Source organism: Bos mutus, chromosome X (genome assembly GCF_027580195.1).
Source record: "Bos mutus isolate GX-2022 chromosome X, NWIPB_WYAK_1.1, whole genome shotgun sequence".
Taxonomy (NCBI): domain Eukaryota; kingdom Metazoa; phylum Chordata; class Mammalia; order Artiodactyla; family Bovidae; genus Bos; species Bos mutus.
This window is the reverse complement of record NC_091646.1, coordinates 63,628,760-63,653,210: the sequence shown is the minus strand read 5'-3', so window position 1 is coordinate 63,653,210 and position 24,451 is coordinate 63,628,760. Positions and strand designations below refer to the sequence as shown.

The window sequence follows — 24,451 nt, the reverse complement described above, 5'->3', positions numbered from 1 at the left end:
CAATGGAATCAGTTACTAAGCACAACATTTTGAGGTGCCACATCATTGGAAGCACAATTCTGATTGGTGCTCTACTTGTGGCCCTGGAATTCTTAGGCTGTGTTTGTTAATTAAACCCTGTAAGAGGCTGTATATGGGAATATTGGGCACAGTAGAAGCAGGGACTGAAGGCCTAGGTTTGTTCTTCATCATTGACAGTGGTCATCTGGGAGCTTCCTGCCTGCACTCTCTTATCTCCCCACCTAGATAAGGAGGTCAGACCAGCACAGGGCCCACCTAGTTTGAGATCCAGACTGTAGAACAGACAGGCCCAGAAAGCTTGTGCTGCTCTTTGTTTCCCTAGTGTACTCACTTAAGAACAAAAACCCCTATATACTTCTCTGGATCTGGTTAAATCAGTTTCACTTTTGTTGGAAAAGTGGTCTCCCGTGGGCAATTACTTTGCGTGTCTTCAAGTTTCACAATTTAATGTAAAACAGTAAGTTTTTATACCCCTCCTCCTCATTAGACTATCCCGAATTCCTTTCCAATCAACCTCCACCCACTTTTATCCCTACACCCCCACCTCCCCCTTCCCTGTCAGACTCTGAAGTGTCACTCACGGTGTTTTTTTTTTTTTTTTTTCTATACTTCCAACAGTTTCCAAAACAAACAGTGGAGGCTAGGAGCAGCCGACCAGCTGGGTATTCACTGAGTCGGATGCAACAGTATCTCCCAATCCGAGCGGCCTGAGCCGCCATTGGCGGCAGGTCTGCTCCCTAAAAGCGCTGTGCTTGCCAATCTCTGAGCTCTGACAAGTCACGGAATCAGGGATCTGAGGACTGATGGCCCGCACATGTCCACTGGGAGGGAGGAGACCACAAAGGGGACTAGACTCCAGAGGACTCTAACTCCAGTTTAATCTTCTTGCATCCTGTCTATTCAAAGAACATTTATATGTATATATACAAATTATACATTTTTTCCTCCTGCATATAGATTTAGAAAAATTTTTCTGAGTTCTCAGTTTTTCTGATTTTCCCGCTTTCCCTCCTTTGCCTATCCTCGGCGCCCTCCCACCCTCTCCCTCCCTAACCCAGCTCAGGTTCAATCTTTGCAGAGTACAGTTTTCTTCAGCCTCTCCAGGGATGGCTCTGAGCTCTCGGGCGCATGCCTTCTCGGTGGAAGCCTTGGTGGGGAGACCCAGCAAAAGAAAACTACAAGACCCTAGAGAAGAGATGCAACCTGAGCTGCTTGAGAAAGAGGGTGGAGAGGAGGAGGACAGAAGGAGCAGCGCCGCTGCAGGGACGAAGAGTGAGCCGCCTGGTAAGTACCTCTACCGCAGCCCAAATCCCTGCGCCAGCTACCCTAGTTTGCTGGGTCCGAAAGTCTCAGGCGGGCCTCTCAAGGCTGCTTGAGGGCTGCTGGCCCAATCAAAGGATGTCTTAGCCCTATCAAAGGATGTCTTGGCCCAGCTGTTGGCCGCGTTCCGGGCTGCGGGGATATCTCAGCCATCTGGCTGTAGGGGGAAGTTTCAGAGCCTCCAAGTTCAGCCTATAGTATTGCGGTTCATTTGCGGTGAAGGGGAAATCCCCACAGGTTTGTGAAGTGAGTCTCTCCAACCTCCTGGAAACCCTGAGAGCCAGAGGATGGCTATTGCTCAGAGTAAGAAGCAGGGCAAGGACCCAGATCCCCAGGTGATTCAGCATCAGGGACCAAAATTCTCCAAAAGAGATGAGAGTGGGAAAATTTGAAGAAGTGTCATGCATTTCACAGGGCACGACCTGGGTCCCCTCTTCTCCATCAAGGGGGACATAGCGGGTATTTTGAAGAACTTGGAAATTAGTCGCCAAGGTTCCCAGGAAAGAGACAAGGCTGGTCTGTTCTGAGACAGGCGTCAGTGAGAAGGGGGTGCACGGCTGCGAAGCTCTCTCAAACTCTGTGTGTCTCTATTTCCCACAGAAAAGCGAACCAAAACAGATCCTTTAGCAACTACTTTTGGCTTTAACAGCTTTGGAAGTCTGGAAGAGAAAGATATTATTCAAGTGGAACTTCAAGGATCTGAGCTGTGGAAGAGATTCCATGACATTGGGACTGAGATGATCATTACAAAGGCTGGCAGGTTTGGCTTTGCCCAAGTTGTTCAAGGGCTTCACACAGTAGGCACTTAATGTTCTTATCACATAAAATGAGCTCCTCCAGTTTTATGCTCTTGTACCCCTCTCCCCATATCCACACCCCAGAAAAGTATTAGGAACCACTGTCTCTCAGTTGACCAGAGTAGGCCTTGCCTGGCCATTGTTAGTGGCTCATCCTTTCTTTCCTGTACACCCTGTTCTAAGAATTCATTCTCTCAGCTTCTGCCTGTGAAGTAAATGATAAAAATTAAACCTGCCAAGGCAGGTGCCAGATGCCACCCCCACGTCTTAAGCTACAGTCAGGCCCTTCTGTTAAAGCCTCACAGTTATTAGTGAACAATATCCCATCAAGCAGGCTGACTAAACTGAGCCCAAGTCAATTTGAGGTTGGTCTTTCCCTCTTCCTGTGGGACAGTTTCCTCACATCACCTGGGTAATTTTTGTGTATGTGAATCTTCTTAATTTCAGTCTTCTCCAAATCTGCCTCACAGAAAGCACCACTGATGGGAGGGGAACAGCTTTTTCTCTCCTATTTTTCTTCTATGTGGTGGTGGTGGTGGGAAGTAGGGCAGACGAAAGCCTCATGGTAAGAATATTCTGCTCCACTCAGAAATCTTGAGTTTGTTCAATCAAATATATAACCAGAAATCTTTCTTCATGAACCAAATGTCATTCCTGAACCTGTCTAGAATGAGAAGAGTATTGTGAATGCCTTTGATTTTCATTTGTCCCCAACCTTGCCCCTGCTCCAAACATTTCTAATCGTGCCCAGGTCAGTCGCTGTTTTCTCTCCCACAGGCGGATGTTCCCCTCTGTTCGGGTCAAAGTGAAAGGACTGGACCCAGGGAAACAGTACTATGTGGCCATTGATGTGGTGCCAGTAGATTCCAAACGCTATAGGTAACTGGGACCAAAGGAGGGTACTACAGGCCTGGAATGGGTATTCAGATCTATGGAACCTGACAGCACTGTTTTGAAAACTCTACCATTGAAGGGGGAATTTATTCTTCTGTGGGCTTTGAGAGTTGAGTTTTCTCCCTTAGACTGGAGTTCAGGGAGTTCAGACTGAGAGAAAAGAAGACTTGTTTTTCTTTTCTCTCATTCCTGGCACACAGATTTCAACTGGGACTTCAATGTACCCCAAACCTCTCACTGACCGTCTATCCTAGCCTTGACTCCACAAACTGCAGAGGGTATGGGCTCAACAACTAGGAGGGAAGCTGTTTAAAGGAATTTGGGGAGAAATGCTGGGGCTTCTGGGGCTCTACTGGGCTCTGGACTGTGCTACTTTAGGGCTGGGTCCTTGAACAATATTCTAATTTGCCACCCAAAGCTAGTCAAGCAGTTATCTTACCTAGGTCCATGTTTTTTCTTCCTTCCTTAGCCTCTTACCTGAAGCAGAGGCCAGGTCCCAGAGAATTCAAGTAACATTTCTCTTAATGTAAGCTCTCTACTTAAAGCAGGCTAAAAGTGGCCACACTGATCTAAAGTTAAGAGGCTCTTCTTAGCTAGCAGCCCAGAAGCTGGGGTCTTTGCATGCTTTAACTCAAGGGTTTGGGGGTTGGGTGGCAGCCCCTGCCCTCACTCAGCCAAATGAGCATTCAACCGAAATGGATGTCTAGCCTTTCTAGGAAACAGCCTGCATAGCGCCCAGTGCTGGGTGTGAGAGGCAAGAATTAGGCTGGGCTGGAGAACCTGTTAGGACCGTAACCCCAAAATAGCAGAACAAGCTGCTTTTCATGCTTGAACTGGTTTGGGAATTTGGCACATAACTAAGCCATTAAGATTGGAGACAATGGACAAACAGACATAGAGAATAGACCTATGGACATGGGGGAGGGGAGGATGGAGAGGGTGAGGTGTATGGAGAGAGTAACATGGAAACTTACAATACCATATGTAAAATAGATAGCCAATGGGAATTTGCTGTATGACTCAGGGAACTCAAACAGGGGCTCTGTGACATCTAGAAGGGTGGGATAGGGAGGGTGATGGAAGGGAGGTTTGAGAGGGAGGGGACATGGGTGTACTTGTGGCTGATTCTTATTGATATATGACAGAAAAACCACAAAATTCTGTAAAGCAATTATCCTTCAATTAAAAACATTAAGTGGGAAAAAAAAGATTGGAGACAATGGGAAAATCAAGACCACAGTGGGCAGAGTTCCTTGAGGGTATTCTGATATAAAGCATTGTGGCAAAAGGGGTTTCCACAACTGCTAGTGGCAGTGGGCCACACCGATACTTTCCTCACTCCTCTGCTTCTTCCCTAACACTTGTGGGACAGGAGGATTTTTTGGGTGTCTCTGCATGGTGAAACAAGTTAGATCAATTTTTGTTGCAGTTTCTGTAAGGAGATACAAACCAGACTATGAAATCCCATGACATTATACTTGCCCTGGCACTTTGCAGCATTTTAATGACATATGCTTATATACAGTTTGTTTTCTATCCCTGGATGCTGTCTGGAAATCATGTTAAATCCAGCAGCCCAGTGGTAAAGAAACCCTCTGCAATTCAGGAGACATGGAGATGTGGGTTCCATCCCTGGGTTGGGAAGAGACCCTGAAGAAGGAAATGACAACCCACTCCAATATTCTTGCCTGGAAAATTCCACAGACAAAGAAGTTTGGTGGGCTACAGTCCATGGGATCACAAAGAGTGGTACACAGCTGAGCTACTGAACACTCCCACTCACTTTGAGATTAGCAGGCAAAACTTGACCAAGTTCTTTAGAACCAGTTCACAGCAGCCCCTACTCCTGGCTTTGGCCGGTGCCTAAAGTCACACTCCACTCATTTTCAGGTACATCTATCACAGCTCCCAGTGGATGATAGCTGGGAATACAGACCACTCATGCATCACTCCCAGGGTCTATATTCACCCAGACTCACCTTGTTCAGGAGAGACATGGATGCGCCAGATCATCAGCTTTGATCGTGTGAAACTCACTAACAATGAGATGGACGACAAAGGTCATGTAAGTGTGCACAATCCTTTGTCCCAAGGAGAAGAGGAAGATGCCAAGGCGTCAGCTGGAGGTTCACCTTGGAAAGGCCAAGAAGGTGTCCCCCAGGTGTGCTAGTTGTGGTTTTCAGGAACTGTCCAAGTTCTGGGCCAGTGACCAAAGTAGCTCTTGTGACTTTTGTTTGGCATCTGAGAATGCTGGGGGTTGGAGATGGTGAATAAGAGAAGTTTGAGGGCTGAATGTGACTTGTTTAAACCAGGATGTCTGGTTGTGAGAGTGAAAGGGAACTCTTACCTGAGCAATCTGGCACTTTAGCTTTCCTGGCAATCACTGTGGGCTCTTCCCCTGAGGTGCACCTTCTATGTTTCATGGTATGGTGGAAGTCTTCTCCACAACCCACCTGCATGGAAGGCCTTTCAGGTCACATAGACCTTGAACCTTCTTCCCAGGTGCACATCACCTCTGGCCTGCCTGACCTGACACTGTGCTAGCCACAAAAGGAAGAAGGATTCTTCTTGGTTTAGGAGGTAGGGAGGGTCAAATAGTTTCCCATCAGTTAAATAAGCCCAGGGAACTTATGGCAGGCAGTTGGATCTCAGTGACACTTGGGAACATTACATGCTCACCCACATTTGGAAGCAGGAAAAGACCTCAACTTGAAATGGAACCACTGCTTACTGGTGCCACTGTGGTGTCCATTTCCTGAAATCCCTTATACCTGAGAACCTCTGTCTAGTGCCAAATGGCACAGAAAAGTGGGGTTAGCCTAGGCTTTCTGGTTTAGCTTCACTTTTGTGTGGGAAGTTTCAGGGTGCTGATGAGAGGGGACCAGTGTAGGGGAGGGGAAGCCAATTACTAGGCAGAATTTGATTATTTCTCCTCCAGATCATTCTGCAGTCCATGCACAAGTACAAGCCTCGTGTGCACGTGATGAAGCAAGACAGCAGGGTTGACATGTCCCGGATTCAGTCTCTGCCTGCTGAAGGGGTTAAAACATTCTCCTTTAAAGAAACTGAATTCACCACGGTGACAGCTTACCAAAATCAGCAGGTAAAGCCAACTAGGTCCCAGGCAAGCAGGAATGGCTCTGGAGAAGCTTTAGGGACAGAGTGAAGTTGTACTATATGGATTCAATTTTCCACAATTAAAAAGAAATCCATTAAAAAGAATCCATAGTCTTATTGCTAGTAATCAAGGCAAGTTTGATTATGAGTTTTGTGGATCTTGTGTTAAAGAAGAGCAGGACAAAGAATGCCAGGAGAGAAAGGTGATAAACATTCCAAATTTGACTTAGCAATATGCTTAATGTTTATTTAACATGCTATATTATACTTTGGAAGGTTTTGCTGTTGTTGTAACCATTAAAAGCAACAACAACAATGGCAGTGTTTTCTACTGAGGTCACTGACTTTATCTTTCTTTTTCTTCTGAATCCTTAGATAACCAAACTGAAAATAGACAGGAATCCTTTTGCTAAAGGATTTAGAGATCCTGGAAGAAACAGGTAAGCAATATAACAGTCACACCTAATATTTATATAGCCCTTTTCACAAGTACTACAGCTAAAGAAACTGTGGCTCAGAAGCCCAGAGTCCCTGCATTTTGTAACTAGTAGGTAGTAAGAAAGAAAGCTAGATACTTTATCTCTAAAATCTTGCCTCCTCCCAACCCCCCCAACCCACTTTTAAGATATTATTTATTCTAGATTCTTGGGCTTTTATTTAGGGATAAACACTGGGGATTTTATTCACTCTTAAAAACTATAACAAAATAACTCAAAAGTTTACATAAATTATTATTTTCAAGAATTGCATTCTCAACTTGCTAAAGGTTGTACATCTTTTTCAGGGGTGTACTGGATGGACTTTTAGAGACATATCCATGGAGGCCTTCTCTCACTTTGGATTTTAAAACTTTTAGTGCAGACACACAAAGTAAGATGTTTCATTAATTTTATTTTTAAATGTTAATAAAATAATGACCGTCAGAAGCTCTGTACAAATACTACACAAGAATATAAGTACATGCTAGAAAATGTGTGCTTACAATCAAGTGAGTGTATATTTATCTTGATGAGGAGATAAGAAGCAAAAAGGGAGAGAAACAGGCAAGATGGAAAAGAGTGTAAACATGATAATTAATGGTGGATTTACTGACTTGTATCTTCTTGAGTTATCATTCATCCTGAGAGCTGTAGAAATCACCTGGGTCTTTCAGCAGCTCACTATCTCATATTCTTTAGAATCTGCCTGTGATACACTGAATTGAAGTGAAGTGAAGTGAAAGTTTCTCAGTCATGTCTGACTCTTTGTGACCCCATGAACTATACACTCTGTGGAATTCTCCAGGCCAAAATACTGGAGTGGGTATCCTTTACCTTCTCCAGGGGATCTTCCCAACCCAGGGATCAAACCCAAGTCTCCCGCATTGCAGGCAGATTTTTTTTAATATAAATTTATTTATTTTAGGAAGTTAATTAATTTACAATATTGTATTGGTTTTGCCATGCACCAACATGAATCCGTCACAGGTATACACGTGTTCCCCATCCCGAACCCCACTCCCTCCTCCTTCCTCCATCCCTCTGGGTCGTCCCAGGGCACCAGCCCCAAGCAACCAGTATCATGCATCGAACTCGGGCTGGTGATTTGTTTCATATATGATATTATACATGTTTCAATGCCATTCTCTCAAATCATCCCACCCTCTCCCTCTCCTACAGAGTCCAAAATAGTGTTCTATACATCTGTGTCTCTTTTGCTGCCTCGCATACAGGGTTATCATTACCATCTTTCTAAATTCCATATATATGCATTAGTATACTGTCATTGCAGGCAGGTTCTTTACCACAGCCCAAGTATATAGGAGTGGGTAGCCAATCCCTTCTCAGTGGATCTTCCTGACCCAGGAATCAAACCTGGATCTCCTGCATTGCAGGCAGATTCTTTACAAACTGAACTATTAGGAAAGCCCTGGCGTGCACTAGTGGCCTTATTTTCAAATATGTTAGATATTAAAATAAATATTTTGTATTTTATGAGATACTTTCAGTGCATGATAAAAATGACTTCCATTAAATTTCATCATTACTTGGCTTCAATTTTCCTTTCATTGTTAGTAGGAAAAATAAATGTCAAAAACAATACTAAGCTATTCCAATTTGCTTAATTGCCATAAGCACTTAAAATAGCTGCAGAGCATTTGTTGTCAGGTAGTACATCACCTGACTAAATAATAACTTGACAATGCAGGCTTTCTGGTAGAAGAATGCATACCTTCATTTACTATGATATTCAATTATAAATAGAAAAGTCTTTATTCATGAGCAATATGGAATTATTTTACCCTTTTTGTCTTTACTTCATTAAAGTTGTTTGTCTTTAAACATTAATTGAAAGTTAGTTACATTATAGTTAGGTTGAATTTTACATAAAAATATCATAACAACTAATTGAAATGTAAAGAAATCAAGTCTAATTATTTAGTGAAATATTTCACTGAATTGACTGTATTAATTTGGTTCAAGTTGCCTAGAAAAATATGAACACTTATTTGATAGTATCACTTTAATAGCATCTAGGCAGGATGATTTTAAATTATCCAAGTCAACACAAAACACATTAATTTGTAAAAAGCTAAAGATGATCATTAATAATTTAAAATATACATTTTTCTCAATTATTTAAGATGTCCAGAATGTTCTCAAATTACAAAGAAAAGGGGTACCATTTTTGTTTAAATAATATTTGGATGTTTAATTATAAAAGATATTTTCTACCCTGTTGATATAGGATTAAGCTATGTTTACATATAAAAACGGGCTTCTGTGGTGGCTCAGCAATAAAGAGTCCCCCTGCAATGCAGGAGACATGGGTTCAATCCCTGGGTTGGGAAGATCCCCTAGAAAAGAAAATGGCAATCCATTCCAGTATTCTTGCCTGAGCTATCTCATGGACAGAGGGGACTGGTGGGTTACAGTCCATTGGGTTGAAAAGAGTCAGACATGACTTAGCAACTGAACAACAAAAAGTATTTTAAAATAGTTAAGAAAAAATGCAGGCAGGTTCTTTACCAGCTGAGCTACCAGGGAAACACTAAGAAAAATAGTAGCCCCTAAAAAACTCCACAAAAACTTGATCAAGTTCAGTCAATAACCAATTTTTTAAAAAAATTAAATAATTACAAATATAAGGTGTAGAATCTAGATTTTCCTGGGCATTATATTTATCCCTGATTTTAGTAGATGCTAGGCAACCATAAAGGATCACCTAACAACATTGGTATGAACAGTTTCATTTTCATCTTGGTATTTTTAACCTGTAAAACTGTCTTTAATTCTTGATATAGTGCATCATAGACCTTTCCCCATCTGTGATTTTCACATAAGAAAACCTAATATATTAAATGTTCTTTTTTTTATTTATAAGATTACTTTCATATGCAGTGATTTTTTTAAATCAACTAAAGCTTTCTATAGAATCTCAACCAACTTGTTAAATTTAATCTAGAACTTATTTTAGTAATTTTTTTTTAAGTTAAAGATAAAAACTTTTATTTGTAAGATATAATTGGTTCTGGATCATATTTAATTAGGCTTCTTTTTTTAATTCATTGAATGAATGTTGCTCAAGTACCTGGTATAGTTCTAGAGCATAAAGAATGCTCAATGTATGATACATAATAGTAATGCTAAAAGTAGTAGTGGTAGCAATAGAGATACCATATTCAACTTTGATCAGAGGAATGGTCTTTTCCAAAGGAGTCAAAATAACTGTGGCTTCCATGGTGGCTCAGTGGTAAAGAATCTGTCTGACAAGCAGGAGACATAGGTTCGTTGCCTGGATTGGGAAGATACCCTGGAGAGGGAAATGGAAAACCACGCCAGTATTCTTGCTGGGAAATCTCATGGGCAGAAGAGCCTTGAGGGCTACAGTGCATGGGTTCTCAAAAGACTTGGACATAACTTAGTGACTAAACAGCAACAGCTAAATAACTCTGAACTTGCAAAGAAAGCTAATCTAAGAATGAAGCAGGGATAGTTATGGACATGATTACTGATTCAGTAGGAACATATAGTTCATTGTTCATTGATTGACTTGTCATTCACAGGTGGAAGCAGCAGCTCATCCCCAGTGACCTCTAGTGGAGGGGCTCCTTCTCCTTTGAACTCTTTGCTTTCTCCACTTTGCTCACCTCCTACATTTCACATACCTACAAGCTCCCTTGGAATGCCCCGTCCAGAGGTGTACCTACACAGTATCAACCTGCCCCTTTGCTACAAGATTTGCCCAAATAATTTTTGGCAACAACAGCCTCTTGTCTTGTCTGCTCTTGAAAGTCTAGCAAGCAACAACAGTTCTCAGTCTTCAGCCCCACTCATGATGGAAGTTCCCATGTTATCTTCTTTGGGAGTCACCAATTCAAAAAATGGTTCATCTGGAGACTTAAATGGACAGTGTCTACAAGCACCTAAATCTTCCAATCAAATGTATGAATTACAGGTACTTGAAAATATTTTATCACCAAACCCCATTGCTCAGGAAGCAATTGCTTGCTCTTTCCATCCTTCCTATGGCTTTTATAGATACAACTTCTCCACACCACCTAGACTGGTAAATGCTGCCAACCGTCTTAAAGTGAATGACAACAGTCAAGTTTCTTTCATAGAAGGCAAATACAATCACTCTCATTTGTATCCAAAAATTAGCCATTGCCTTTAATGAAATAGTCATGTTCCTAAAATGATTGCAAGTAAGCATATATTTTCTTTATGTGTCACCAAAAATGGGCAAAAACTAAAGGGCTTAAAAAGCTTCATTATCAGAAGGATATTCCTTTGTTAAAGTGCTTTATGACATGCCATAAATCAGATATGAACTATAGCAATCTCTGATTGCAGTAGCCTTAAGTCTCAAAATAAGATACTCAATAAATATTGTTTGATGAGGTAAGATTACCAGTGAAAAATGACTTCAGGTAACAAAGTCCCTAATTATAGTGAAGCCTGTTTACAACAACTGCCTCTTAAATATTGGCAATGACCAAAAGAAGATAGATTTAATTTCTGTGAAAGCAGTGAAACAATTTCAACTTTACCTATGAATATTGGTATCGTTTTAATTATCTATCTCATAACTGTAGAACATTTCATTGTTAATTTGCCTTATACTTTTATACTCTGCTGTTGGGACATTAACATTCTAATACTAATATTTGCAGCCTATGGACCATTTAATCCTGAAGGAACATGAAGATTAAATCAACAACAAAATATTTTAAATAAATTTGATCTTTTATGCTCTTTTATTTTTTAGATCATTCTCAGGTGGTGTTTGTTTACTTAGTACTTTAGCAAACCTGGCATTTTATGTACAAAGTTTACAAATTTTTGTAGTCCTTCAAAAAGACTAAAAGTTGTGATTTGAATTGTGAGTATATACTTGAATCCATAAATATGAAACTAGCATTACAATGGTACAATTTAATTTCACTCTTCTGCATCAATCATGGTAAACTATACAACATTAGCATAAATGAGACTTAATTTTAGTTTATGAAGTTGAAAAGTTTCCTTTCACCTGGTCCTACATTTTCTGGAGAGATTTGTTAAGTATAACCTCTATATCCTTAAGATGACTTGGATTTTAATTTTAATTTGATGCTGCTAGCTTTACAATTTATTAAGCCAAGGCCCTTCACATCACAATGGTATGACTTGAAAAACTAACTGCACTGAAAAACTGCTTTATAAAAACTTTTCCAGCACATATTAGGGAGCATAGTCAGTCACTCAGTCATGTCTGACTCTTCGTGACCCATGGACTAAAGCCCTCTGGGCTCTTCTGTCTATGGAATTTTTCAGGCAAGAATACTATTGTAGGTTGCCATTTCCTTCTCCAGGGGATCTTTCCAGCTCAGGAATCAAACCCAAGTCTCCTGTGGCTTCTGCATTGACAGGCAGATTAGTTACCACTGCGCCACTTGGGAAGTCCCATATTAGGGAAGGCATATCATTATTGGACTTTACAGGTGGCACTGTGGTAAAGAATCTGCCTTCCAATGCAGGAGATGCAAGAGATGTGAATTTGATCCTTAACTGAGGAAGATAAGCTGATGGAGCAAATGACAAACCACTCCAGTATCCTTGCCTGGAAAATTCCGTGGACAAGGATCCTGGTGAACTGCAGTCCATGGAGTTGCAAAGAATCAGACACAACAAAGCACACACACACGAGTCAACATTATTTATTTTGCTCAAAATAGTTTTTCTTCTTAAATGTACCTTATAAATATACCTTCTTATACATGCATTAAAATTATATGTCCCTTCACTTCTGGGCATAGGGATAGAACAGCACATAGTTACATTCAAACTGAGTATTCTAGTCAAGATGAAAAATTATTTATTGTCCAAGTTAATTAGGTACCTGTTATAAAAGTCTTTGAGGCAGAAAACCTGTACTACTCAAGTTTATCAAATCAAGGTTTAAAGTAGCAAGCACACTATTCCTATCTACTATTAAACAGGAAAGCTGTAGGCTAATTTTTACTGCCAAAAGAATGATTTTTTTTTAAAGCAGAAACTCCCAAGTCAGATTATAATAAAACTTATTCTGATGACTTACATGGCAGATACTTAGCAACTAAAACCATAAAGTATTTGGCTGAAAAATCTAGAAAATTTCTGGGTTACTTTTTAATTTTTTTATTATTTATTTATTTATTTTTAACTTTACAATATTATATTGGTTTTGCCATACATCAACATGCATCCGCCATGGGTGTACATGTGTTCCCCATCCTGAATCCCCCTCCCACCTCCCTCCCCATACCATCCCTCTGGGTCATCCCAGTGCACCAGACCCAAGCTTCCTGTATCCTACATCGAAGGTGGACTGGTGATTCGTTTCTTATATTATATTATACATATTTTAATGCCATTCTCCCAAATCATCCCCCCCTTCCTCTCCCACAGAGCCCAAAAGACTGTTCTATACACCTGTGTCTCTTTTGCTGTCTCGCATACAGGGTTGTCATTACCATCTTTCTAAATTCCATATATATGTGTTAGTATACTGTATTGGTGTTTTTCTTTCTGGCTTACTTCACTCTGTATAATAGGCTCCAGTTTCATCCACCTCTGGTCAACCACTTGTAAAAGAATGAAACTAGAACACTTTCTAACACCATACACAAAAATAAACTCAAAATGGATTAAAGATCTAAACATAAGACCAGAAACTCTAAAACTCTTAGAGGAGAACATAGGCAAAACACTCTCTGACATACATCATAGCAGGATCCTCTATGACCCACCTCCCAGAATATTGGAAATAAAAGCAAAAATAAACAAATGGGATCTAATTAAAATTAAAAGCTTCTGCACATCAAAGGAAACTATTAGCAAGGTGAAAAGACAGCCTTCAGAATGGGAGAAAATAATATCAAATGAAGCAACTGACAAACAACTAATCTCAAAAATATACAAGCAACTCCTGCAGCTCAATTCTGGGTTACTTTTTAATGGTTATTTAAGAAAAGGCATTGATTTTGTAGCTGCTCAAGTACATATACACCATACTTTATATTTCAGATAATTTTTCTGTGTATAATCCATATACAATTGCAAATATAAACTATATTGGGAAAGGTGGTTTATATTAAGGGGAAAACATTTAAAGGCTAGAACCCAGGCATCTATTTTAAGCTGTTTTTATATAATATTCACAAATTGTCCTTCAATACTTTTAATTGAATAAGAAACCAAGGGAAAACCTTTATAGAAAATTAGACTTGGAAGAGACCTTAAGAAGTTCAGTAAGCAGTCCTCTATTTTCTGAACAATTTTCTCATCTGTGGGAAATTGCTATCATTTCTAATTCATGTACAATTCATATTTAGTACCCTTACTATGTTATATTAAATAAATTCTTATTACCAAATAAGATGTTGCAAAACTTGAGTAACTTGGTAAGTTGAGGCTAATGGTTATGGAGTGAAAAACAGAATGCTATGAAATTATATTAATTTCAGCTGTGTCAACTGAATATTAGGTTTGCTTTTAAAACCTACAAAAATCAAAAGTCACTCAAATTAGACAAAGTATGAAGTATCAAATGAAAGTGACCAAATGATACATAATAGACTCCCAAGTCTAATAATTAAAACTGCTATTTCCATTTTGTTTGACCATATATATACATCTAGGCTTCCCTCGTGGCTCAGTGGTAAAGAATTCACCTGCAATGCAGAAACCACAGGAAATACAAGTTAGACCCCTGGGTTGGAAAGATCCCATGGAGGAGGGCATGGCAGTCAACTCCAGGATTCTTGCCTGGAGAATCCTATGGGCAGAGTAGCCTGGAGTGCTACGGTCCATAGGGTTGCAAGGAATCAGACACTACTGAAGTGACTTAGCATGCATGCATACATCTACTTCATCCCATTAAAGAAAAAGCATTTTAATTTAGTTGTCAGAAGCAGTTTAATTATGTTATCTAGATAAAAATCTGATCATATGACCCAAATAAATCTAGAGAAAATAAACTTTCATCTACTCTATAAGATTTGTACATTGAATCAGGAAATAAGTGAATGTCACTTTATCTTTGCAACTTAGCTTAGTCAAGCTAAGACCCGGTGTCAGGAAGTATTTCTATTTTGTGGAACAGTCAGTCAAATTGAAATCAAGGGCTTGAGTTCAAATTTGAGCCTCTTTGCAGAACACATGTCTAAGTGGATAAATCCTATATTCATTACATTTTAATCACCAGAGTATATTTTTAGGTAACAAACTTAGCATCAAAACTTTTTTTTCATTAAATAGAGCAAGTTTGCCCTCTGGACATTGTATTTTAAACTTTAATACATAATATTAGATTATATAATATTAGAGTTTTCAAACATTAATATCATTACTCCTATTTGCTATATTATAAACATAGTTGTATTTTCTTCAAGCTATGAATTTAGATGTTCATGATATTTCACTGCTATTAGGCAGTCTAGTAGTAGACACGACTTCTTCTTTGTGAGGTTGAAGTGAGTCTATGGCACACAAAAACTGAAAAATTAGAATCAGCAAGTGATGAATCAGTGAATCTGTCTTTGGATGATCACAGTTCTAAGTGCTGACAACTTGAAAAAGTGCCAACCAACAATGAATAAAGACAAGCATCTTTATTGGATATTATGGAAGAGTTCCCTTTCATTATCCTAATCATTTATAGTATGCACCTTAAAGAAAATCACGGTGCACATAAAGCTGATAATATGTATCTTTTAACTGTTACTGATGCAATAGTAAGCCAGAATATGATTGAAATAACTTTGTACAAATATTTAAAATATATTTTACAAAAATCTACAAACATTGTGATGACAAATCTAGATGCTTTGAAACAATAGTATTATATGCCCATGTTTACAGTAGGGTAATATACAGTTATCACTGTTTTAAATCTCAGTAACAAATCTTTTCCTTATTTGAAGATGCAATTTGCTAAGTTCTAGATGTCACCCTGTAATTCATATAACCAGTGGGGTTTTAGTTTCATTTTGTTTTAGAATAATTTATACTATGTTGCTTTTTCTCCCTCCTCTTCTCAAAGAAAGGATGCTACAAGACATCTAATCATTGCATTCTTATACTATTAATGATGTATTCTTATATGGAAAGACGTATTTAAATATACTTAGAAATGTCTAATTGCATGTACTGCATTTTGTGAATTGACAGGGTGAATTGAATTGCAGTAAAAATATTTTATGGAAGTACAATGTTTTTACTCCAATTTAGAGATATGTTGCCTTTGTGCTGAAAAATCTTTATTTAGCCAAAATAACAATAGTATCCTGGCATATAGCAGCAGTTTACTAGTCAATTTCACTGGAATTTAACATGTTTATTGGAACAATTTAAAACAACCAAATGCATAGCTTAGGCATCAGTGACTGTTGCTTTGATATAGGTGCTTTAATATGCATTTAATCTTCTTAGGTTTGGTCTGCAATTAAATGATAATTTGTATTAAAATTGTGCAAATAAACATGATTTGAATGTCAACATAGAGTAAATAAATATACAGAATGCTTGAAACATATCCAGTATTAAAACTATTTACATGTGTGATGCTGCCCAACTTTTGACATGCTGTTTCAATAAAATATTGAGAGGAAAAAGACTAATGTCATTTCCTTTCAAAGTTTTGTATGTTCATGTTTACAAATTTGTACTGCAAATTAATATGTAAACATGCATTATAGTGAGCAGATGTTCAAAGAATAGTGATACGATATTTCTACTTAGTTGAAATGTACACATATATACTGGATTTATTTTTTCAAAGTACCTAAAAGAGTTATAAAATTTGAAATTAAACATAATGGAAAACCTTTAAGTTACAGTACAAGATGCATCATTAAACTCTTTTATCAAATGATAATTAATTTGTTATTGTTAAAGATGAAAGATTTATTATTTTGAATTGAAGATCACATACACACATGACAAATTATAATGTAACATTGTAGATATAAAAGTTAATTCAGAATTTTACTAGAATATGAAGGGAATAAAATCACATGTTTCTATTAGATAATATTAATGTAAAGATATTTTTGTTAAACACATAATTCAGTTTCCCATTTTTATGTTAATTTTTGGAACGTGTCGATGGTTTAGTATTTTGCCTTTATTTAATTTTGCCTAAAATTGAGCTTTCATATTTCTTTTATGACCTGAAGATCTTGTGACCTCTTATCTATTATTCTAATGTATAATCATGCTGGATTTTTGCTTTATTGAAATTTGTAAATTTTAGGAAAAACTTTTTCATAGAAGCACCAACAAATATTACCCCTTGAAAGAGGCATATTTTCTTAGTTAAGACTCCAGTTAAACTGGCAAAATTACTCACTACTGTACTTGCACAGATATTTATCTGGCATTCTTTACAGGAATTCATGTACAGGTCAAATACTTGATGTTTAAATACTATATTAATAATTCTGTTTTCAAAACTCAGATTGGATCATCATCAAACTATGATGCCAAGAAGAAAGAACTATTTAGCAAATATACCATGACTTTGCTAACTATCAACATGATTCTTTTCTGTAGTTATAACATTCATGAAGCTGGGATGGAGATAGGGTATTCCATTTCATAAAGGCTCTGCAAGCCATAGTACCACACATAAGGGATTAAGATAAACTGACGCAACATTTACTCTCAATTGTTGTTGCCAATTTCAGCAGTCCCTTGGGTGAGTTGAATTAGGGCAGTTGACATGAGCTCTTGGCTAGTTAAGATTCAGAGCTGTCTAGTGCGTGAGAGCTCTATAGCTGATAATAACAAAGATGTGAAACTTACACACACATATTATACTATATTTTACTTTAGTTGTTCACATGCATATTTCTCCTACTTGACTTAAGTGGAGGGAGGAAAGCATGCGTGTGTCCTAAGTTGCTTCTGTTATGTCTGACTTTTTGTGACCCTATGGACTATAGCCCACCAGTCTCCTCTGTCCATGGGATTCTCCAGGCATGAATACTGGAGTGGGCTGCCATGCTCTCCTCTAGGGTATCAGCTCAACCCAGGAATAGAACCTGCATCTCTTAAGTCTCCTGCATTGGCAGGTGAGTTCTTTACCACTAGTGCCACGTGGGAAGCCTGAGAAGCACCTGGGAAACCTGGGAAGCACCTAGGAAGCCTGGGAAACACTTGAGGGGAGGAATGGTACTTTTAAAATAATATTTCTAACTTTTAAAAGTTTATATGTATATCATTGCAAATTAAAAAGCACAAGAGGACTTCCATGATGGTACAGTAGATAAGAATCTGCCCACTAATTCAGGGAACACAGGTTTGATTCTGGGTCTGGGAAGATTCCACATGCCATGGAGCAACTAAACCTGATCGCTACAACTACTGCAACTACTGACTTGTGCTCTAGAGACTGTAAGCCGCAGTTAACAAAGCCCACACACCCTAGAGCCCACATGCCACAACTACTAAGCCTTCATGTTGCAACTACTGAAGCCCATGTGCCTAGAGCCTGTGCTCTGCAACAAGAGAAACCACTGCAATGAAAAGCCTGTGCACTACAACAAAGAGTAACCCTCACTCACAACTAAAGTCCACATGCACCAACAAAGATCCAGCAAAACCAAATAAATAAAAATTAAAAATATAAAAAGCACAAGAAAATGCAAAAATTTTCATAATCGCAAGTAGTGTGTAGTTTGAGTTCTAGTCATGTATGTCTACACACAACTGAGCATACAATATTTTTGTATGGCTATGGTCATACAATATTGATAATGCTTATTCATATACCATGAATATTTACCAATTAAGGGTCCAAAGCCATAAGTATTTTGATGACTAAGAATATATTAAGCCAAATTAAAATGATAAGAAATGTAATCCTGATTTACACAGGACCAATTATTTTAAAAAGACAGAAGTGGGGAAGGTCCTAAAATGGCAGATGAATAGGATGGGAAGACCACTTTCTCCCCCCACAAATTCATCAAAAGAACATTTGAACACTGAACAAATTCCACAAAACAACTTCTGAATGCTGGCAGAAGACATCAGGTACCCAGAAAGGCAACCCATTGTCTTTGAAAGGAGGTAGGACAAAATATAAAAGATAAAAAGAGAGACAAAAGAGGTAGGGATGGAGATCCATCCCAAAAAGGGAGTCTTAAAAGAGAAGAAGTTTCCAAACACCAAGAAACACTCTCATTGGCGGGTCTGTGGGGAGTTTTGGAATCTCAGAGGACAACATAACTGGGAGGAAAAATTAAAAATAAATAAATAAACCCCACAGATTATGTGTCTAACAGCAACTCCCAGTGCTCAGATCCACCAGCAGCAAGCAGGGCTGAACAGGAAGGCTCGGGCTGCATTGCTTAGGGTAAGGACCAGGCCTGAATGCCCTGAGGACAATCTGAGGGAACTAACGTGAGATAGCCAGAGAGAGAGAGAGAAAAAAAAAAAAAAAAAGAGAGAGAGAGACAGAGACAGAGAGAGAACTATCCCAAGAAAAGCCCTAACCTAATGCACTGCCAGGCCTGCTACAGAACAAAGGACTGAGGGAATACCAGAGGAGAGCTAGCCAGCTGCACACCAGCCCATCCTCCACCAGAGACAGGCAGGCAGGGAGCAGCCAGAGCCAGAAAGGGGAAATCTCGCTCCCCGCCCCCCCAACCCAGAGGCATCGTCTACCAAACTGTAAGCAGGCTCCGTTGCTAACCAAGACTTCTTATTCTGAACAGTTGACATCTGCTGGGAGGGTCACAGCCAGAGATCAGCTTCCCAGAAGAGACACACAGCACCTGAGAAGATGCACCTGCTGCGCACCCAGGACACTTAGGGGCTGGGACTGGGGAGTTGATAAGACTCACTCCCCACCTGGGGAGGCTGTGCTCGCCAAGCACCTGGTCGCCTGAGCTGCTTGTGAAAGGTTGTTGTTGAATCACGCGAATACACCGGGATTCTTGGCCCCCGGAGGAGAAGAATTCAATCCAGGGCCAGAGACGAGGCTTGATCGCTCAGAGCTTTTGTGTAATAAAGTTTTATTAAAGTATAAAGGAGATAGAGAAAGCTTCTGACATAGGCATCAGAAGGGGGCAGAAAGAGTACCCCCCTGCTAGTCTTCAGCTGGATGTTATAGAGTCACTAGCAGTCTGTTAATGAAAGAAAGGAATGTCTTAAAATTCAGAATGGCACCAGGCCCCTCACCCATAAGATGCATTTTGGGATAATCTTGGCACCAAATGGCTTATCCTGGGCCATAAAATGATTAACTTGAATATTGAAGAAGGGCAGATCACCATACAAATAGTTTCATTGACATAGATTAGGGGAACAATATCTGAGTATAACTTACTGGTTTGTCAAGTAGGTTCTGGGCCAAGAGGCGGAACCGACTTGGAGACAGAGTTTGGGGTAAAGGCATAGTACATTAGCATAGCTTAAGACAAACATTTCCATAAGAAAAAGGCATTGGTTATCTCTAGGCTCAAGAATAGCTAACTTCAGGCGAAACCTGGTGTCATTATGGCAACACAGTATTTTAAGAGAAACCTCCCTTTAAATCTGTATAGTGAAGGAAAAAATATTGTTAGTTTGTTTCCTCCTGCCGCTTAAGAGAGATAAAAAATGTCTGACACTTACAGGCTATTTCCTCCATTTGGAGACCCCTAGATTTCCTATCAACCTGCCTAGGAAATGACTCTCTCACTTGGACCTGGGAAGGGCACAAAATGCAGGCCCAACCGAGTCTCTGCTTTTATGGAGTACCTGAGAACCTGAACCTGAGCAGCTTAGACTGGGGAAGTGCACTCAACCCAGGACCCACCTCAGACAGTTCCCCAGCAGAGCATCCTAGAGCCTAAGAAGTGTAGACCATGAAAGCACACATGTTGTGAGCTGGGGCAAACCCGGTGCAGCCGAGACACTTGTGAGCACTCCCCACACACGCCAGTGATATTTGTTTGCAGTGTTCCTCCCTCCCCAAAGCACGACTGAACAAGTGGTTTTAAATAAGTGACTACCTTTGCTCCTTTGTGTCACGGTAGAAATTAGACACTGAAGAGACCAGCAAACAGAATCTAAAATAAACAGAGGGAACCACTTTGGAAGTAGATGCAACAGATTAAAACCCTGTAGTTAGCACTGACTACATTGGAAGGGGCCTATAGATATTGAGAAGTATAAGCCGGATCAAGGAACTATCTGAAACTGAACTGGCCCAAAACTGTCCACAACAGCTCCAGAGAAATTCCTAGATATATTTTTACTATTATCATTTTTTAAAACTTTTAAAAAAATTAAGTCCTTTATTATTCCTTTAATTTTCATTTTTGTAACCTACTATAACCTTGCAAAAAAAAAAAAAAAAAAGAAAGACTCTATTTTTAAACCAAACTTCATATACATATTTTATAATTTTTCTAACTTTGTTTTTTTTTTAATATTTTAATTTTGAGAGTCTAACCTCTACTTTAGACTTTTAATCTTTGCTTGTTGGTATTTGTTATCAATTTTGTACCTTTAAGAATCCAATCTTCAGTACTCTTTTTACTTGAGAGTGTGATTACTGGCTTCATTGCTCTCTACCACTTTTGACCCTCCTTTTCCTCCACCAGGTTGCCTCTATCTCTTCCCTCCCCCTTCTCTTCTCTACCCAACTCTGTGAATCTCTTTGTGTGTTCCAGGCTGTGAAGAACACATAGGGAACTGATTACTGCCTAGACCCATCTCTCTCCTTTTGATTCTGCCATTTTTTGCACCTGGTCACCTCTGTCTCCATCCTCCCTCTTCTCTTCTCTGTGTAACTCTGTGAACATCTCTGATGGGTCCAGACAGTGGAGAGCACATAGAGGATTGTTTACTGGCTAGCTTGCTCTATCCCCTTTTGATTCTCCCTCTTCTCCTCCTGGTAACCTCTATCTCCCTTATCCCTCTTCTCTTCTCCATGTAATTCTGTGAACGTCTCTAGGTGTCCCTCACTGTGGATAAATTTTTCATCTTTAACCTAGATGTTTTATCAATGGTGCTATATAGATGGAAAAGTCTTGAGGCTACTGTAAGAATAAAACTGAAAACCAGAGGCAGGAGGTTTAAGTACAAAACCTGAGAACACCAGATAACTCCTGATCCAGGAAACATTAATTGATAAGAGCTCATCCAAGTCTCCATGCCTACACTGAAACCAAGCACCATCCAAGAGCCAACAATTTCCAGAGCACGACATACCACACAAAATGTCCAGCAACACAGGAACACAGCCCTGAGCTTCAATATACAGGCTGCCCAAAGTGACCCCAAAGCCACAGACATCTCAAAACTCACTACTGGACACTTCATTGCACTCCAGATAGAAGAAATCCAGCTCCACACACCAGGACACTGACACAAGCTTTGCTAACTAGGAAACCTTGACAAGCCACACATTCAACCCTGTCCACAGGGAGGAAGCTCCAAAACAAAGAGGAACCACAAACTGCCAGAATAAAGAAAGGACACCCCAAACACAGCAATCTAAACAAGATGAAAAGGCAGAGAAATACTCAGCAGGTAAAGGAAAATGAAAATGCCCACCAAACCAAACAAAAGAGGAGGAGATAGGGAATCTATCTGAAAAAGAATTCAGAACAATGATTGTAAAAATATTCCTAAATTTTGAAAACAAAATAGAGTTACAGATAAACAGCCTGGAGATAAGGATTGAGAAGATGCAATAAATGTTTAACAAGGACCTAGAAGAAATACAAAATAGTCAATATATAATGAATAATGCAATAAATGAGATCAAAAACACTCTGGAGGTAACCAAGAGTAGAATAACAGAGGCAGAAGATAAGATAAGAGAGGTAGAAGATAGAATGGTAGAAATAAATGAAGCAGAGAGGAAAAAAAGAAGAAAAAAAGAATTAAACGAAATGAGGACACCTCAGAGACTTCTGGGACAATGTTAAATGTTCCAACATTCGAATCATAGGAGTCCCAGAAGAAGAAAGCAAACAGAAAGACCATGAGAAAATACTTGAGGAGATAATAGTTGAAAACTTCCCTAAAATGGGGAAGGAAATAGTCACCCAAGTCCAAGAAACTCAGAGATTCCCAAACAGGATAAGCCCAAGGCAAAACACCCCAAGACACATATTAATCAAATTAACAAAGATCAAACACAAAGAACAAATATTGAAAGCAGCAAGGGGAAAACAACAAATAACACACAAGGGGATTCCCAGAAGGATAACAGCTGATCCTTTAATAGAAACTCTTCAGGCCAGAAGGAAATTGCAGAACATACATAAAGGGAAGAAAGAGAAAAACCTACAACTCAGATTACTGTACCCAGAAAGGATCTCATTCAGATATGAAGGAGAAATCAAAAGCTTTACAGACAAGCAAAAGCTGAGAGAATTCAGCACCACCAAACCAGCTCTCCAACAAATGCTAAAGGATCTTCTCTAGACAGGAAACACAAAAACGGTGTATAAACTTGAACCCAAAACAACAAAGTAAATGGCAACGGGATCATACTTATCAATACTTACATTAAACGTAAATGAGTTGAATGCCCCAACCAAAAGACAAAGACTGGCTGAATGGATACAAAAACCAGACCCCTATATATGCTGTCTGCAACAGACCCACCTCAAAAGAAGGGACACATACGGACTGAAAGAGAAGGGTTGGAAAAAGTTATTTCATACAAATGGAGACCAAAACAAAGCAGGAGTAGCAATACTCATATCAGATAAAATAGACTTTTAAATAAAGGCTGTGAAAAGAGACAAAGAAGGACACTACATAATGATCAAAAGATCAATCCAAGAAGAAGATATAACAATTATAAATATATGCACCCAACATAGGAACACTGCAATATGTAAGGCAAATGATAACAAGTATGAAAGAGGACATTAACAATAACACAATAATAGTGGGAGACTTTAATACCCCACTCACATCTATGGATAGATCAACTAAACAGAAAATCAACAAGGAAACACAAACTTTAAATGATACAATAGACAAGTTAGACCTAATTGTTATCTATAGGACATGTCACCACAAAACAATGAATTTCACCTTTTTCTCAAGTGCACACGGAACCTTCTCCAGGGTAGATCACATCCTGGGCCATAAATCTAGCCTTGGTAAATTAAAAAAAAAAATTGAAATAATTCCAAGCATCTTTTCTGACCACAATGCAGTAAGTTTAGATGTCAATTACGGGAGAAAAACTATTAAAACTTCCAATCTATGGAGGCTGAACAACACGCTGCTGAATAACCAACAAATCACAGAAGAAATCAAAAAAGAAATAAAAATATGCATAGAAAGGAATGAAAATGAAAACACAACAAAAAAATAAAAACCTATGGGACACTGTAAAAGCAGTGCTAAGGGGAAGGTCCATAGCAATACCGGTTTATCTCAAGAAAGAAGAAAAAACTCAAATACGTAACCTAACTCTACACCTAAAGCAACTAGAAAAGGAAGAAATGAGGAACCCCTGGTTTAGTAGAAGGAAAGAAATCTTAAAAATTAGGGAAGAAATAAATGCAAAAGAAACAAAAGAGACCATAGCAAAAATCAACAAAGCTAAAAGCTGGTTCTTTCCAAAGATAAATAATATTGACAAACCATTAGTCAGACTCATCAAGAAACAAGGGAGAAAAATAAAATCAACAAAATTAGAAATAAAAATGGAGAGATCACAACAGACAACACAGAAATATAAAGGATCGTAAGAGACTACTATCAGCAACTATATGTCAATAAAATGGACAACTTAGCAGAAATGGATACATTCTTAGAAAAATATAACTTTCC

General features: G+C 39.0%; 1 protein-coding gene across 1 annotated transcript; it reads left to right on the top strand.

Annotated features, from left to right (window-relative positions):
• Positions 1-1,127: 1,127 nt before the first annotated feature.
• Positions 1,128-10,805, top strand: TBX22 (T-box transcription factor 22). Its single transcript, XM_005900476.1, has 8 exons — positions 1,128-1,305; positions 1,942-2,101; positions 2,916-3,017; positions 4,923-5,097; positions 5,971-6,135; positions 6,525-6,589; positions 6,934-7,019; positions 10,195-10,805. Exons 1-8 carry the CDS (start codon positions 1,128-1,130, stop codon positions 10,803-10,805), a joined length of 1,542 nt encoding a protein of 513 aa, XP_005900538.1.
• Positions 10,806-24,451: the final 13,646 nt, after the last annotated feature.

What these genes read in the sequence shown, in the direction of transcription:
- TBX22 (XM_005900476.1), top strand. Translation starts at nt 1,128, where the DNA reads ATGGCTCTGAGCTCTCGGGCGCATGCCTTCTCGGTGGAAGCCTTGGTG. An exon ending in GTAGATTCCAAACGCTATAG is followed by an intron (nt 3,018 to 4,922) that starts GTAACTGGGACC and finishes ACTCATTTTCAG; the next exon opens with GTACATCTATCACAGCTCCC. An exon ending in CAGCTTACCAAAATCAGCAG is followed by an intron (nt 6,136 to 6,524) that starts GTAAAGCCAACT and finishes CTGAATCCTTAG; the next exon opens with ATAACCAAACTGAAAATAGA.